Source organism: Hibiscus syriacus, unplaced genomic scaffold (genome assembly GCF_006381635.1).
Source record: "Hibiscus syriacus cultivar Baekdansim isolate YM2019G1 unplaced genomic scaffold, ASM638163v2 tig00110461_pilon, whole genome shotgun sequence".
Classification (NCBI taxonomy): domain Eukaryota; kingdom Viridiplantae; phylum Streptophyta; class Magnoliopsida; order Malvales; family Malvaceae; genus Hibiscus; species Hibiscus syriacus.
This window is the reverse complement of record NW_024062746.1, coordinates 437,727-455,668: the sequence shown is the minus strand read 5'-3', so window position 1 is coordinate 455,668 and position 17,942 is coordinate 437,727. Positions and strand designations below refer to the sequence as shown.

Sequence of the window (17,942 nt, the reverse complement as noted above, 5' to 3'; positions counted from 1 at the left end):
GTAATGCATTGGTTAGGTCTAAATTATATACATAAAATAATTACTTAATTTGCATTATTAAATAATATTAATTTAACATTCCTTTTTGCCCTAGACAATTTTTTTGTTTTAAAACGTGATGTTCTTTTTTTTCCATCAATAATATTAATTTAACAAAATTTTCAACAACATGATATCTTTACCTTGTACTGATTCCCCCAAATAATAATCCAAATTATCTCGTGACTGTTTTGTCTGGTTCAGTTCTTTCTTTCTTTTACCACTATTTTTTAAGGAATGTGAGTAGTGTAAACGACACGGCATGGATGGTATTAATAATCTATAACTTAGTATTATTATTTAAGGCTACTATTTTTTCTTAATCCCTATGCATTCTACATTTTCCCTTTTTTTTTAATATGCATTTGTATGTATACGAACATAGGAAAGCATGGATAATGTTGTTTTGGTTATATATATAATCTAGAGCATCAAATCGTCGTGTCCCACACGCGACATTTATGAAAAGACCATCCTCAATGAAAGAAAGAAAGAATTTTTAGAGTGAAAACTCGAAAAATAGACATTTTAAAGAGATTTAGAATAGTAAAAATATGTGAAAATAAATTTCATCCGAATAATATGAGAACGTAGATCTTATAAAAAAATTGATCCTTTATTTGAACACTCTTAAAGAATTATTTGAGCTTCATTACACCTTATTTCATTACCGCGAACCATAAGTTGTATTATGTGTTTTTTAAAATCCATTGCAATTGTACATAGATACCTGAGTAAGAGAATGGTCTTTAGACTTAATTTCACTTCCTCTAATTAACTCTTTGTTCACGGAGAATCTTCTATTTTATTAATATGTGCACAAAAAAGAGAATCGACAGTTGATTAAAATTGGCCTTATTTATTAACGAAGTTTAATTTGGTTCCCGATTTGAGAGTGGTCAATAAGTTTAGTCTTAAATTGATTAATTCAATTAGGTCCATAACTTGGAATTAGTTAATAAACTTAACTATAAATTTCTTGATTAATTTAAGTTAATCCACATTATGAAACTGTTTAGCAAACTTGGCACAAGTTTATTAATTTATTCAATTTGATCCATAGTTTAACATCATGTATTGCATAATCATTCATGTTCATTAAAAGTGTTAATAACAGGGTTGGTTCAAGTGGTAAGCAGCTTGATATCGCTTTAGTAGGTCTCGAGTTTAAGTCATTGTATATGCATAAAATCTCTGCTGAGAGACTCACCCACCAAAGTCAAATATGCAACCTGAATCGATCCATATTAGTCAAGGTGAAACCTTGAAAACCGAAATGACAAAAAAAATTGTTAATAATCGTGTTTTCAAAGCTTTTATTTAGATAACATACTCCCTCAAGTATCAATTTTGAGTGAGATTATATAGTGAATAATTTAGAATAATTACAAGATAATATATGTTCAAAGTTTTCAAAACTAAGCAGATGCAACTACTTGAACATAAGACCACTAAAAAAATAATATTTCTTTTACTACTAAGGTCACTTAATCGATTCATATATCATATAAATTTTAAAAAGTTAGATGCATATATTTTTATCTAACATTCAATTGAAAATCCACATGTTAGCTTTTGGTTGGATTTGATTTGAAAACAGGTGGCTTTAATCCAAGTTTACAAAGGTATTATTATCGGGGTTTCAAATTACGGTCGCGATCGTGTTTTCGGTCATTTCGAATTTATCGTGGTTGTGGTCGTCACGGGCGCTATTACAGGTGTAGCGGGTAACTCGGACGGCGTCAAAACTATTATTTTGCGGACAAAATCATGTTTTTCGGATCGTGATTTGAATCCTTAATTATTACCATTTATTATGAGTAGGGTTCCAATGAATTCAAACTCAAAAGCTGCATCTCCATCGAGTAGTATTCATAACCTGCGTCAAACTATTCTTCACAGCCTTAAAAGAGTTTTTGCAGTCACTATTCTTTATTCAAAAAATGCCTCTATATACATATGTGAACCGTGAAGGGAAGACTTCACTGAATTCTATCTGAAACTTAGGCAAATGGTGGGAAATCGACAATGAAAAAGACAATACTGTTTCCGCAGACTTGTCTTTTACTTACTGCTCCAGTCATTTTCAGTTTGTCAAGCTTAACATGTACAGCATTTCGGTCATATCTGCACCAGTCCTTGTTTTGTTACGTTTTGCTCCCTTTAGTGAATTAAGTAAGATAATGAAAAGTCTTACGGGTTAACTTGAATACCCCTTTGTCTGATTTCTTAATAGATTTACCTCGACATTGTTTGGAATAGTTTTTTAACACACATTCGGACAACTTCTCTTTCAACAGATAATGATATATCAAAACATGCCCCTGTAACAAAAAGGCACGCCTGTCCTTTCCATATGAAAGGGGCAAAAATCACTCACGAACTCATCTTTTAGCATTCAAGATCCCCAGAACCCAAAATCTTTCAAGGTTGCTGCCATACGTTTCAGATTTTCATTTTAAGCTTAAATCAGCTGAGAATCTGTGTTTTTCAACCGACATCTAGTTACACAGATGTTCTGCACTTGGTAATGGATGTCACTTCATATGTAAACAGTTGTACCTTGAGGACGTGACAAGAGCCAAAAGGATGATTAAAGACACCTTGTGGATCTGTTCTTTTTTCGGCATGCTTGAGGAGAGATGGCATAAAAGGTCCAGGGTTTCAAGCCCAAAGATATGCAACATTCGAAGCTTTAAACCGCTCAATATGAGCCCTTCCTTTGGGCTTTGATAAATATTGGGTTCCATAGATATAATAAAGGGAGATTTTATATTTTATCTATTTAATAAATTATCAATTAAACATCTCTTAAAAAGTTTATTTAATTATATAGTTTATATTTGAAGACAAAATTTGTATCTAAACTATTTTACACAGTATATTAAATATTGGAAAAAATAAGATAAATTATACATAATATACTATTTATCAAAATTTATATAAATTAAATTACCATCATTACAATATGAATGTATTATGATATATATTTAGATTTTTATATCTTTAATTTTAAATTAATAAAATAATAAATTTATTATTACAATTTATTTCTAAAGAAATTTGAAGGGTTTTGGACCAGGTTTGTGGAGTTTGTGATATTTTTCGGTGAAACAAACACTAACTTCACATTTATGAGATTAAAAAAATGAGTAAATTGTAAATTTTGAGGTCTGACAATCATTAGTGAAGGCGGTCGATAGTGATGACAATTGATGGTAATTGACGACAGTGATGAGTAGCGACTAATGACGAGAATTTTCTCTGAATTTAAGGGTGAAATTAATATTTTTTAAAATTCAAAAACTATATTAGTATTTTATCTAAAATTTAAAGTTAAATCTAAGATTCAACATTTTTTGCATGCCGCTTTTGCTACATGAGGCATGTCCTTTACCTTCAAAGGATGGACCAAGAATTTTATTTTCAAAATAAATTTATCTAGGGATGCCAATGAAACTAGCGATGACGTAAATTTATTCACATTCACATTTCATTTGTAAAATTAATGTTAAAAGCATCCACTCCATGGATATCGATTATATTTACATCCTTCCACACAGTTCTATCTTACTTCTTTTACTAGTATTTTTTATTATTCTGATAATGCAAAATATTATACTTTATTCATAAACATAATTTGTTTTAAAAATAAAATGTGTATTAATTATATCCAAAAGCAAAACAACAAAACAGTTTATACAAACAATCTCTGCATAGATAAATCAATCACCTATCCTCACTCTATACAAATTTGGAGATCAAGGTTTCCTGTATTAGTTTTTAAAAAGTTCGCCTATACAACCTCATGAATCAACCCAAAAAGCTCATCAATCGATCTAACACCCAACCTACTAAAATAACGTCTATTTCGTTCCTTCCATATGAAATGAATGCAAGCGTTCCAAGTTAACCTGAGAAGAAGAGCGAGGGCAAATTTACCCAATTAATCTCCCTCTCCCAACAATGCACTCTCCGCCATATACCACTCTGAGCGAGAGCCATCTTCCAAGCTGCAGCCGAAGAAGAGATGACTTGTAGATTCCAGCTCAGCACCACATAACACACTCGCGCCATCAACGACCACATCCATTCGCAATAGCCTGTCCTTGGTTGCCAACTGATCAAGAGCAACCAGCCATGAAATAATAGCATGATGCGGCTCATGCAATGGAAACCATACTGCCCTTTGCCATGGAACTTAGTCTCTTTTTGTTATGATCTCATACCAGATTTTCCTTGCTTTTAACCGATGCCAACCAATCTCAGTAGTCCTCCTTATCTCCATTATAGCCCCACGAAGCGAGAAAATTTTCCTCAAGCTCCAACTAAGGCAGTCCTTGCGGTTCAAACTTCCAAATGTTCATTCCTTTAACAACTTAAGCTCTAACCGAAGCCACCCACGACGACCCCTTATTTGCTAGAAGTTTCCTTAATAGGTGAATGAAACATGCTTTATTTCAACATGTCAGTTCTTTGAGCCTAAGGCCGTCCTCAGCTTTGAGAGAACAAACTCTGCTCCAACTCACCTTTGCACCGGCTGCAGGGGTATCCGCACCCTTCCAAAAGAACCTCATGCATAATTGTTCAATCCTCTTCGCCACCGCTTGGGGTAAGCAAATTGTCTATACCAAAAGTTCGTAATACTGAACAAAACATATGAAATCAATTGCAGCCTCCTCGCATAGCTTAACTTCATATTCTCCCAATGCCCCGACTTAGCCCCAATGGAAGTCACTAAACTTTGACATTCTTTTTCGGAAAGTTTCCGAGTCACCAGTGGGATGTCAAGGTAATGAACCGGTAACATCTTAAATCCTACAATCTCCTTAATACGACGCAACTCACAACCTAAAATGCCACACGCAAATAGCTTGCATTTTGTTACGTTAATCTTTAGATATGACATATCATAAAATTTATAAACATAATTTTGATGTATATTATTGGTATATATAAAATATAATATATATAAAAAGTAAATATCACATATATATTATAATAAAAATATAAACAAGATACATAGAGTATTACAAAAAATAAATTTAAAATTTATAACGAATAAAACAAAGCAAGTATTTAACACAAGTATGCCGTTTTACTACGAGCATCCATATATTTTAAATAATTCACCCATCCGTAATATGTATAACGGTTATTTAGCCATTTCCTAAAACTTTTATAGATATTTTCTTCTGGAAGGAATAAAGCTAATGTCTTTACTAATTATACTAATCCCCTGTTGAAATTGTTATAACTTTATGATAATCCCATAAACGTACTTATTAAAGTCTAAAAGGACCCCACTATCAGTATAGAGACACAAAATATTATATGTAAGATAATTTTTTTTAACTCATTCTTGGTAATAAAGTGATTTAGAAATAAAGGTACACCCGTAGAAAATCATTGAAAATGTAGGGCATGAATTATTACACATCGATATGATTAGAAAAAATTGAGCAAAAAAAAGTAAAAAGAAATCGCAATTTTTGAAAATTTAGGCATTAGCAACAACCAACTCCCCCCAAAAGAAAAACGCCAAAAGCTTTATTTACTTTTTATTGTACGATGCCCCTATTCAGATCATCTGCATCTTTCTATTGTTTTTATTTCCTTTTCCATAATCACGGGCAGGCTAATAGTTTTTTTGTTAAAATTCAGTCCATTTTCTAAATAAAAACTACTAGTTGTATAATAAAAATAAGATTTTACAAAGAAAATTAGTAGGCTTTAATTGTTTCTCGTTAATCTAAGTCTACTATTATATCTTTTATATATATATATATATATATATATATATTATATAGAATCAGTATTTTATTATAATAACAATAAATTTCAAAATATCATTTGATTTTATAAACTAAAATTACTGCTCATTAAATTTTTATGTCAAAAAATAGGATAAAGTATACAAATAGTTCCTCGACGATAGGGTGTTGATTTGTTGAGTCACTTGATTATTAAAAGTTACAAAATGATCTCTTGACTATAAGGTGTTGTTTTGTCGAGTCCTCCAAATATTAAAAGTTATAAATGGTCATTTCATTATTCATATGTTCAAAACTCGTTCTTTTTGGTTAAAAAATTGGCAGCCATTTGAGATAGGCAGTAACTTGTTGAATGTGATACGGTAAAGTCCGATCCCATCATTGTTTTAGCTATATTTTGTGGACCGAATATCCGTTTACATTATGTCGTCGAGCTTGTGCTTGAAACATTATATTATCGAGCCAATGCTTGAAAGAAACGACAGTGCCAGTATACATCATTAAAATATAATTTTATCATATCTTAGTTAACATGTTAATGTCTTTGCTCAGACAAATGCCATTTTTTTAATAGAAAAGGGCGATTTTGGAAATATGAATGGTCGGTTTATCATTTTGTAATTTTTAATAGTCAGAAGACCGAACAAAATATCATCTTATAATCGAAAGATCATTTTGTAAATTTTAATAATCAGTGGACTCAACAAAATAATATACTATATTCGAGAATCATTTATGTACTTTATCTTTAAAAATCTATATTTATTACGGATACATCTACTTAAATCTGAAACCTAAAAAAAATCAATACTTCGTTTAATTACGGAAATCAATTAATATAATTATTATATATTATTATGTTAATACAATGCATGAAATTTAAAACTTGAATACAATTATCGAAAACATAGTGAGTGGAATAAATGCGCAGCTTACGTTTAGGTGGAGAAACTCCAGATTTATTGGACACAGAAAAGCATTGTGGTATGGGAGTGTGAAAAAGGGTTGAAAGGGAATATAGAATTAGTGCATTGTTTAATTATAGTAGCATTTATTCCTCAACTATTCTTCGGCTCATATGTACACAATAATTGCACCACCGACAATGATTTTGGGCCAAAAGTCGTGGCGATTATACATGTTTTGCTTGCTACACGTTCTTTCCAGACTTTGACTATACTGTTTTCTGTTGCGAAGGATCCTAGAAGTTTTCGAACAAAAACGCCAAACTTTCCTTTTCATTGCAATGTTTTGGGACGCGAGGCCTTTCCGAATGCTGTCTCCTAGGTCGGTTTCAGGTTTGGTTAGTTTCATCTACCTCTTTAATCCATTAATTACTAAATGTGGCCTACAATGCTGGTTAATTGATTACCGAGCTGTCTAGTCTTGTACTCAAAGTTATAATTAGGGTTCTTAAAAACCATTTCACCCCACAAATAAATTTTATGATATGTTTGATTCACGTAAAAATCAGAGATAATATTCTTTTTCCTTCAGAAATCACATATTGTAAAAGAAAGTAAATTGTACTGCAATTGTAAAATAATGCCTCGAATATTATTTCACACCTCATATTTAATTTACATCAATAACAAAGTAACTAATTAGCTAAGTAAACTAGCAATCCTAGCCAACTCCCACACATATACACGTTTGACTTACCATATTTTCATAAGAGAAAAATAATATTTTGAACAATAGCATTTTTTTATTAAGTTTTCGAGAATCTTATTCCTGCTCATTCCTTAAGTATTTGTTAAATCATATTGTTTTAGACAAAAGTGCCTTAACACTATGAATTTTCTTTTTCTTTTATTTAAATAGTATCACACCTCTTTAAATAATTCTTTATTTGTATGAATATTGTATTTAGGATATTTCAAATTTTATTTTTTTTAAAATATCATCTACATATTTAATTCATAATGTAAATTAGTTAAACATATTTAATTGAGATAATATAATTTTATTCGTGTTTGAGTTTTATTTTTTATACAAGAATTTCACATATAAACTTATGACAATGAAGCTACCATAAGCTATTTAAATTTACTTAATTTTGATTCGATAATGAACATGTTAAAGCTAAAAATTTCATGACTATTTTACTTATGGATTTTTCGTGAGTTGGAAAAAAAAACAATATTGTTATTGTCAGTTGTGGCAAAACTTGATTATCATACTATGATAAAAATAAATAAAATATATTTATTCAAAAATTAAGTTCATAAATTTATTACATAAATCAACATAATTCGGATATTTATAAATTTAAATTGATTTTATAGAACATAACGAGAGCATATTGTAGTGTATATATATAAAGTGAAATTGTAGGTGATATTGAATCATATTGATTAGAGGTCTTATTTTGATTGGATTTTTAAACCCTTCATTTAAGCATGTATTAAAATAAAAAATAATATCATTCTTTCTAAAAAAAACAGTGAAGAAAAGCAATAGAATTTGAATATAAAAAATTTATTTAGATACGTTAGACATGCTTAACATATATCAAAATTGAGTTACTCTTTCAAGCTCTCTAAATAAGTTTTAACCTCCAATTTTGAAATATTTTACGTAGTAAAATTGAGTTACTCTTCCAAATTTCTTCTCTTAATGTGAACATAGTGTTGCAATTTCATCACTTGATGAACTTGAGCAAAGCTACTCGAAGGCTTTTCACAAGATCCTTCACTGTCATTGAAAACTCTGCTTCCATCTGCAAAAATAACCATGGAATTAAGACTCAATTCACTGAGGGTTGTGAACATAGTATTAAATTGTGACTGGAACGTAGTGTAATGATCATATCGTACTGTTTTTCAAAGTCACCGTGACATTGTAACAATATCCGCAAGTATAGGAACATAATTATTTTTTAGGAAATAATACTTATCATTGTTATGAGCAAAATAAAATTACCTGTGCAGCAATGGTTATGTCATGAGTGGCTTGTCCAAAGGGCAAGACACTGGTATTGAGTACAAAGAGATGAAGCTTTTCGACCTCGTTTATTATGTTTGTTATGCACCCTTTGTTGTTCTTGCATTGAATCCTAATCAGCACGTCCTTATCGGAAACTCTCGCTTCGATTTCAGGGAAGGCATCGTTAGATCGGCCATCGGAATTCTCATTGGACGAAGATATCGTCTCATCATCTGCATAAATCTGGGTTTTCCTTACAAAGATCACTGATTCCGTTGTTTTGTTAGCAACTTGTTTCTCAAGCACATTAACTCGATCTTGAAGTTGTTTCAAGTACTTGATAGCGTCTCCAAGAACTGAATCCTTGTCTGTCTGCATAAAAAACATCGTCGAAACATGTTTATCAAATTTGAAAACAGAAATCTTTGATTATAGAAATGGTATATAATATACCTTTTTGAGGCCAGGAATAAGTGCTGAAAGAGAAATGAAACTCTGGCTAAGCTTTTCACGGCGTTTTCGTTCTGCAATTACATGATCTTGAGCATGTACCGGACTCCTTGACCTCGAAACCTGCCCAGATTTATTTGAACAATACTGCTCCCTGAATCCCATATTTCCATCCCAATAATTACCCACCTCAGTTTTGGGTTTCACGTCATAGAATGTCGCAGGCGATGAATTCGAGTTGCTGAAGGAGATTATATGGGAAGACGACGACGACGATGCCGCCTTTGGTTGTGGTGGGATGTGATTTTCTGTAATGCTAGAGTTCCAACTGTTGGCTTTGAGTTGTTTCATTGGCCTTTTAAAGTCGTCAATCTCATGAGAAGCTTCAACGAATGAATCACCATCGATACATGGATTGCATGCATAGTTTTCAGAAGAGAGAGAGTTGAAATTTATATCATGGAATGAATAGTCAATAGGGTTCATCATCTGGTATTGGTGTGGGAATAGCGTGGGATCTTCCATTTCCTGCAAATCAACTTTCATGTAAGAAAAACAATTTCTATCTTTCTTTTCCAGATGATATTGTGGGAACAATCTGTAAACGTACCAGTTCAGATAACCATTTGCCTGAAGAAATTTCCATTAAAAAGGTCAACCTGGATTAAAGATTAAACATCATAAGAAAATCCAAACATAATATTCATTTTTGCTTCAGAGAGAAAAGAAAGAACATCTTACAAAGAAGAAAGAATCCAAGAAAAACCCAGAAGCTAAAACAAACAATCTATCAATCTATACCTGGAGAGACTCTGTCCTTATAAAGTCTGTTAGTTTGAGTTAGGAGTTGAAAATGAAAGCTTTAACTTAGGCAGCGTTCAGATTATTCGCTTCCAAATCGCCTGGGGAAATCAATAGTCAATAAATCTATACCTATATTTAATAAAACAAGTGTGAAAGATGCTTCCGTCTTTTATATCTTCTTTCACTGTTCATCTGAACGCTCTGTTTCTTTGCCTTCCTCTCATGTATAAATTTAATAATAAAAGTATCCGATCATCAAAATGTACCGAAACATTATTATTTCATCGCGTCATCTTCTTTCCATCTTCTACGTGGGGTTTCATAATTCATTAGACGAGTTGTACCAATAAATATTTTAAATATTATATGAAGTTTATTAATTAAATTTTAATTTATCAGTACCTTTTAAATTTAAATTTATTTTTATTTAAGGGTTTGATAGTATGTTGTTTAGCTTTTCTAATTTGATCTACTTCTATGGATCTTTTTAATTTTTTGTTGGAGATTTGAGTTTCAATATTCATATTTTTTTTCTTATATTTATGTTGCCACCTTTTCCTTTTCTGTATAAAAAAATATACAGAAATATTTTATGTTAATTAGCAAGTAATTTTGAAGATAATAATTTATTAGTTATTTCTTGATAAATTCCAATGTTGTTTCGAGAGTCTTGGCTTTAGATTTCTAGATTTCATACTTTTCCTTATATTATCATTTCACCCTTATTTAAATATTTACGGTTGTGATAGAATATATTTTTAGTTTTTTTATAACTGCTTTTAAATTTTAATTATTACTTCCAATAAATAAGACAGACAACGATGGATTAAGATGGATTGTAAAAAATAAAAAGTTGACACTACTAATCTACCAAATAATGTATTCGGTACAAGTTTAATATGGAAATCGCTATATTAATTTAAAAAATCTTCATTTAACTTAAGATTTCCACGTAGGATTTTGTCTTTATATGAAATGTTTATTTAAGTAAACTAATTATATAATCCTTGTTTAATACACCAACCTCTTCCGTACTTTCATCGTGCTTCAAATTTCAATCATTAAATTATTCATTTTATTTTATTATATAATAAAAAAAGTCAAGATTTAAGGGAATTGCGGAATGATAATAATAACACATCTAATGACCCCATAGATGGAACCGTGGTTGAACTACGAAGAGATAAATTATTTAACTTTGAAATAAATAAGATCTCTAAAATTGAATAAACCATAAAAATTAAAGGAGTTATGATTTAATTCCACTAATTTTAAAATTCAAGGATCTTAAAGAGTAATAAAACCAAAAAAACTAGAAGTCGAAGTTTCATTTTTAAAACTATAAGGGTCCTAAAATATAATTAAACCTATAAATTTAGAAAAGGCAATGACTTAATTGTAATGATTTTAAAAGTTTTAGTGACCTAAAACCAATTAAACCATCCAAGTTTGGGGGATGGGTAATTGCCTCTCCCACCTCCAATGTAGTTCCGGCCCTGAATGACCCGGTCTAAATAACGAAGTGTTTATGAAATTAAAACATTTATGTTGCAAACTTATCTTCACATCATTCTTTACAAACAATCCCAACATTGGTGAGCGAAGGTTGAAAGAATGCCACCAAATTTCTGCCCTTTTGCCGCCTGAGACTGCATCAACAAAACTATACTAAATAAAGTCGCAAACTTCTACTAGGAAAAAGGAAACATTTTTTTTCTTTTGCATTTGGTAGCTTACAATTTCTTTTCAGCATCGAGGTCTGAGCTTATGTTTCGCAACAACTTTCATCCCCATTTCCATTAAGCAGTGGCATTTGACTGTCTGTTGCGATCCTTGAGACTTCACTTTCACTTTCACATATTTATCGACCCTGTGTACGGTAACACCTGCCAAAGAACACCCATGATAAACTCACACTGTCGGAAGTTCCGGATTTTGATCAGGCTATCATCATGCTACATCAGGATTCAGTACATGAAATATAGTTGCTTCATGCTTTAACTCTATGGTACACAGATCATATAACTCTTAATCCAGTAACAAACGGAAACATTTGACTAATTCGAATACTCGATCGATGCACTGTTGGGGGCTTAAAGGAGGCTTTCACTAATTGAAAAAGAAAAGAATATATTAGATATTTTTTTCCGGAAATATTATCAACAACTTACAATAATTACTCACCTATAAACTACATTCCAGCAGCAAGTAAGAGAATAGAAGTCAGAATAAGTGCACTTTCCCTCCAGTTGTTGATGTTATCCTGCTCCAAAGCATAACCAGTCACAAGTGCTGCTTTAAAAAGATTAAATGACAAAATAGATATGTTATGGTTTATAAGGCATTTCATAATCCATAAGAGACTCGTTTGAAATTGAAAGAAATGATTCCATAACATGCTGGATTAGAGATAGAAGCTAGGTAATGAAACGAATGCATCCATTGTAATCAATTGAAAATTTTGTGTCCACAATTAAGAACACTTTAAAAGCTGAAGGATTTTGGAATATTGTGTTCAAAATTGGCAGGAATTTTTTTTCAGAACAAAAGGAAACCATGAAACAGCATTCAATGAAAAAAATCTACCAGAAAAAAAAAACACACCTGAAGGACCCCAACAAGTGGTGAGGAAGGCACATCGCCAAATATGTGAATTGAAACAGTAGAGATAGCCATAGATAATGGTCGCAAACTTGGTTTGACACAATGGAGACTTACATAATTGACTGGAGCCTGCAAATCAATATATGATGAAATATGTAACACTATTAAAATAGTATAACATAATATTAGTCTAAAATCGTAAAATATCACTCGAGCCTATGTATTCACTACAAAGTCAGATGTGAACCAGAAACGCATTTTCCATTATCAAATGAAAAATATGGTTTAATTTATACAAAATAACATGCTACAGTTTATGTGAAGAAAGTTGATAAAACACATGGCATAACTTCAAATTAAATCTTCCTCTGTACCTTTTACCATATGAATATAATTGAAAAAAGGAGAGAGTTCCTACACATCTATAAAATACAAGTACATAATAATTTTGGGGGGTAAATTACAAGATCATAAATCTAGCACTCTCTTTTTCTATTTTACCTGTGTCGCAAAAACAAGTAATTCATCCACTGCAAAAAGAACTATGAAACCATACAAGCTCCAGAGACAAAAAGCAATAAAGCAGAATATTGCACCCAGAAACGTAGCCCCTGAAAGAAGCTGTCATAGAAGATAACTTCAGACTAAAATTCATAGCTAATTGGTAGTTTCAACTGGAAAAAGAGTAAAGTATTCAATATATGGAAATCACAAAACATCTGTTTATCTTTGTTTTCCCGTTAAGTGCATCATTTTTTCTTTTATTATCTGGTTGTAACTTTTCTTCAGCTGTTTGGATTTAAAGAAAGAAATAGGGTGGAAGGTAGTTTAACAGATTCCTATATCCATCCGTTGTTTATTGACTCAGAGGCTGCATTAGGATAAATAACAGTGAATACCACTTTTAGTTTAATTTCTCTAAGAAACTTACACTTTTTATCAACTTATTTTGTCCTAACCAAATGGAATGTTTTTTTGTTCCCAATAAGCATGTTAGAAAAAATAATCACATAAAACATCATCAAAGAGAAACAAAACTCACAATAAAAAGCATTAGATATAGTAGCACTCATGCGATCTAGTATAAAGCCACCGGATAATGTTCCTAAAATCCCACAAGCAATCGTAATCCCTCCAAACACCATATCTGCATTCTTCTGCAAAGTACAACACCAAAACAAGAAGCAATCATGTGATTCTTTATGGTGTTAGAAAGAAAATGCTAAAAGGAAAAGTTTCTGATAGAAAACAAAATGCAAGTAATTTGTCAGAAATTGTACCATATGATAAATATTAGAACCAGCCTTCGGCCCCCAATGAGTATGCTCCACTGACAGTTTATGCAATGTAACCTGCCAGACAAAATGTAAGAAAATTTGATATGCAATTCTGAGAAGAAAAAAATAGAAATAAAAACTTATGTAGCATTTTATTGACATTTGTTTCTCTCAGAGCATTTTCTGAATTGGACGAGAAGAGTGTAGAGAAAATACCTAAAAATATTTTATGACATAAACTTTGCCCACCAAAAGGAGAAACGCTCACGTGCGGCGCCTTAGTATACGGTTAAAATAAGACGTTACCGGTTTTGTTATTATTTTAAATAATAAAATCGGTAAAAAATGACCGAAAACATCATTATTTTGACTGGTTATAATTATCTATATAGATAAACACGGTAGAAAAAATCTGGTCAAAATAATGATGTTTTCGGCATTACCGCGTTCACCTATATAGGTAATTATAACCGGTCAAAATAATGATGTTTTCGATCATTTTTTACCAATTTTGTTATTTAAAATAATAACAAAATCGGTAACGCCTTATTTTAACTATATACTAAGGCGCCGCATTGCAGAACTGCCCCACCAAAAGCGCTTTCATATCTTCAGCAAATAGAGAAACCTGATTCAAAATATTGTGAATGTTATCTGACCTGCAAAGAGAACGTTTCAGTCCTAAATCAGGATATGGAATGAAATGAATCATAAATATTAAAATTAGAAAGAAAAAGTTTTTACATAGCCAAAGGCCCAAAACAGGGTGCAATATAGTTGTTTCAACCAAGGACACAAACCAAACACCAGTCTATTCCCTATAGCCAAGTGATAGGATATCATAGATTAAGAACTCCTCAATCAAAGATAGGTTATTACCCAATTATCTTTAACTTTTCCTTGTTTTGTGCATTTTACATGTGCCAATCGTAATTATCTCCCAAGTCATAGCAGTCATTCCTACTTTTCCCACTTTCTGACTAGGGGCCTATTGTTAATAAGACTGTTGGGTACATTATAGAGAAGAGTGGTGACCTAAATGTGTTTAACATTCTTAATTCAACCGGAGTCCTAGTGTCCAACTAATTATCATTCCTTTTAATCTTTCTCATTAGATTACTCTCCCCTATTTTCTTCTGTAAAATATCTAATCGCCATTAAGGTCTGTGAGTGAAGAGTAAACAATGTTTTTAAGCAGTTTTCCCCACCATAAGGAACACTGCTGCCATAAAAGTCATGAATTAACCACTCACTTGGAAGTTTTCTTCAATTCATCCACACTGATACCGTCAGCCCCAACCAATATAGGATCATCTAGTTTTGATGCCTCTGAATCTGCAACTAAGATAAGTTAGACTTAAAAAATCAAGAAATCTTTAGAGGGAGAAAAAGGGCACTTTACCAGCTGGCAGGCCAGCTTAGTACAAGAAACAAACTTGCGAACCTTTTTTTTGGTTAAATTCTATGCTTGTAGTGCATTTGAAATATCCTGGTCCAGTTTTGTCTCAAACCAAGAAACCAGAAGTTTTAGTTGAGTTCTGTTTGGATTTAGAAACCCACTATTTTATCTAATTTTCATTCAAAATTGACTACATCCTGTTTGATTTCAGTTGGCAAGAAGCTGAACCAATCAAACACATTTGAATCCCTAAGAATCACCACATTTGCAGTAGAAATTATACAGGCTGAACACTGGTTTATAAATTTAGTCACAGGCTCATTGGGAACAAACTAGGGGTGTAAGAACAGGAGTATGAAAAAAAAACTTAAATATCTTTGGACTATAGGAATAAAAAAGATTATGCAAAAGAAAAGAACTTGAGGGATTAAACAGTCACAGAACTTCTACAGCATACCCAGAGATTAATTATGGAATGTGTGGTTGTGGGGGGGGGGGAATGAAATTTGTCTTACAGCATGGACCAGGAATTACATCTATTTGAATGCATCCCTAGATACCCATTGAATCACTTACGTACAACATTCAAAATAAAAACAGGGTGAGATGCACAAGGTTAATAAAAATAATCTAATTTAGGCTAAAAGGGTTTATCTTCTCTTTTTTTCCCCTTGCAGTTTGTCCATTTGCTAAAAACTAGTTCATTTACTAATTAAAGGGATAACCTAACACTTTCTTTCTAGTCCTTTAGTTCTCATTCAAAATCTTTTACTTGTGACATGCATACATACATAGCACGTGTTTCTCACCCACAACTTCGCACTAGATAGTGGAACCAGCGACAAATTAATACAAGAAGAATGATAAGGAACATGTACCGTCAATTACAGAAGAAACTGTCAACAGATGTCAATGCTTTCTTTGATCCAACAGGAGAAAACCCTAGTGTTTAAAGTTCAGTAATAAGCTGTGTGATAATAAGACAGAAAACTTTGAGTGAAGATGACAATAAAAACAATAACCTTTCAACTGCAAAGGTTTCATCACAAAGCCAAAAGCAGCGAATGGAAGCATAAACAATGCCTCTCCCCAGAAAGCATAGAGCCAATGAAAATGGCCCCCGACCTGTATGATAAGCAAACATAGTTTATGAATTCATCAAGCATCCCTGAAGACATATCTAGACAATACAGAGAAATTCACCACGCGATTTACAGTGAGAAAGAAAGAAAGAAAGGGATTACAAACTTACAAATCCACCATAAACATATCCAAGAGCAATTCCAGTAGGTATGCACATATAAAACATAGCAAGCCAGGCTGTTTTCTGGAATATTACAGTGAATTAGCATAAAAATTACAATGTAAGTCCTCAAGTTAAAGAATAAATAAAACAAATGAACCTGAGAAACGGGAGCATTATCGTCAATAAATGGAGATGCAAGACTCATGAAAGAAGTTTCCCCAACACCAACCAGCCTAAAACATCAAAGATACAGCCATAGTAAACAAACAAACACACACACAAAAATAAAAACAATGTCGCACAAGAAACCAGTTTAGTGAGATTGAACTAAAATCCAATCCCAGAGTGTACTGACTGACAATGCTACACCTACATGCGGCATATTGCGATAAACCAAAAAGAAAATGCACTACCACATCTAGCTGTGGCAAAGATCCAAACGGATAATCCAACTCCAATAAGCCTAAAATGATTGTGGCTGCAGTCATAGAAATCAACTAACAATAAAAACCAATTTGAAATGTAAATTAACAGCCAAACATATAACAGTAGCTAAAAAAATCAAAATAATATGATTTACTTAGTATTAACATGGCAGTGCTACAAACAAAAAACAGTCTGAAACTTTTGAGAAGTACAAAGGAAAGGAACCATGAAATGTAATTCACCTCTTTGCTAGTGAAGCAAATACTGGGGACACCACAAGAAGTCCGACCATAAATGCGGACGATAAGAGACCGTCTTGAAAATTAGACAAGTCAAACTCCCCCCCTGAAAGCAAAAATCAGAGAAGCATTTTTATGAAAACCAAATTGAAGCAGCAAAATAACAAACAAACAAATTTGAGTAAAATCTTACTGAATTCCACTACCGGATGTGCAAATTCCCTTGTCATCACAAGTCCTAATACTCCCATTCACGCCATCACTCGCTATTAATCCCCGATCCACAATTTATCATGTTAATCACACAAAATATAATCAAAATCCTACACAAAGAAAAACCAATATATATATAATCAATAATCTACACCTCAATTTTCTTCCATTAAACCTAATTGCGGTTAGAATCAATCTATCAAGCAATTCAAATTCAGCAAAATTTAAAAAAAAAAAAGCATATTTTCAGGATAAAACATTTGAATAAAGATATGATTTTAAAAAAAATAAAAACTACCGTTTGGGAGTGAACCAAGGAGGAGGAGCATCCTTGGCGGTGAAGGAAGAAGGTGCCATTTCTTCTGGTTGAGCAACAGAACTTTCTTCTCTGGAGCCTGTTAACTCAACGCCATTATAAAACATTAAAATAAAAATTTTATGTTTATCTTTTCGTTCGTAGGTTCCGCAATCATTTCTTAACCACAACGCAACGTTTTCTTTTCTGCTTTTCTTTTTAAACGCTTTCTTATCTTTTATATCTTA

General features: G+C 32.0%; 1 protein-coding gene and 1 pseudogene across 1 annotated transcript; both read right to left on the bottom strand.

Annotated features, from left to right (window-relative positions):
- Positions 1-8,415: 8,415 nt before the first annotated feature.
- On the bottom strand, positions 8,416-9,837 carry LOC120126717 (transcription factor bHLH19-like). Its single transcript, XM_039144824.1, has 4 exons — positions 9,802-9,837; positions 9,195-9,719; positions 8,739-9,113; positions 8,416-8,535 (listed from the first exon to the last, which is right to left on the bottom strand). Exons 1-4 carry the CDS (start codon positions 9,835-9,837, stop codon positions 8,458-8,460), a joined length of 1,014 nt encoding a protein of 337 aa, XP_039000755.1. The 3' UTR covers positions 8,416-8,457.
- A 1,923-nt stretch (positions 9,838-11,760) lies between these two features.
- Positions 11,761-17,254, bottom strand: LOC120126655 (annotated as a pseudogene).
- Positions 17,255-17,942: the final 688 nt, after the last annotated feature.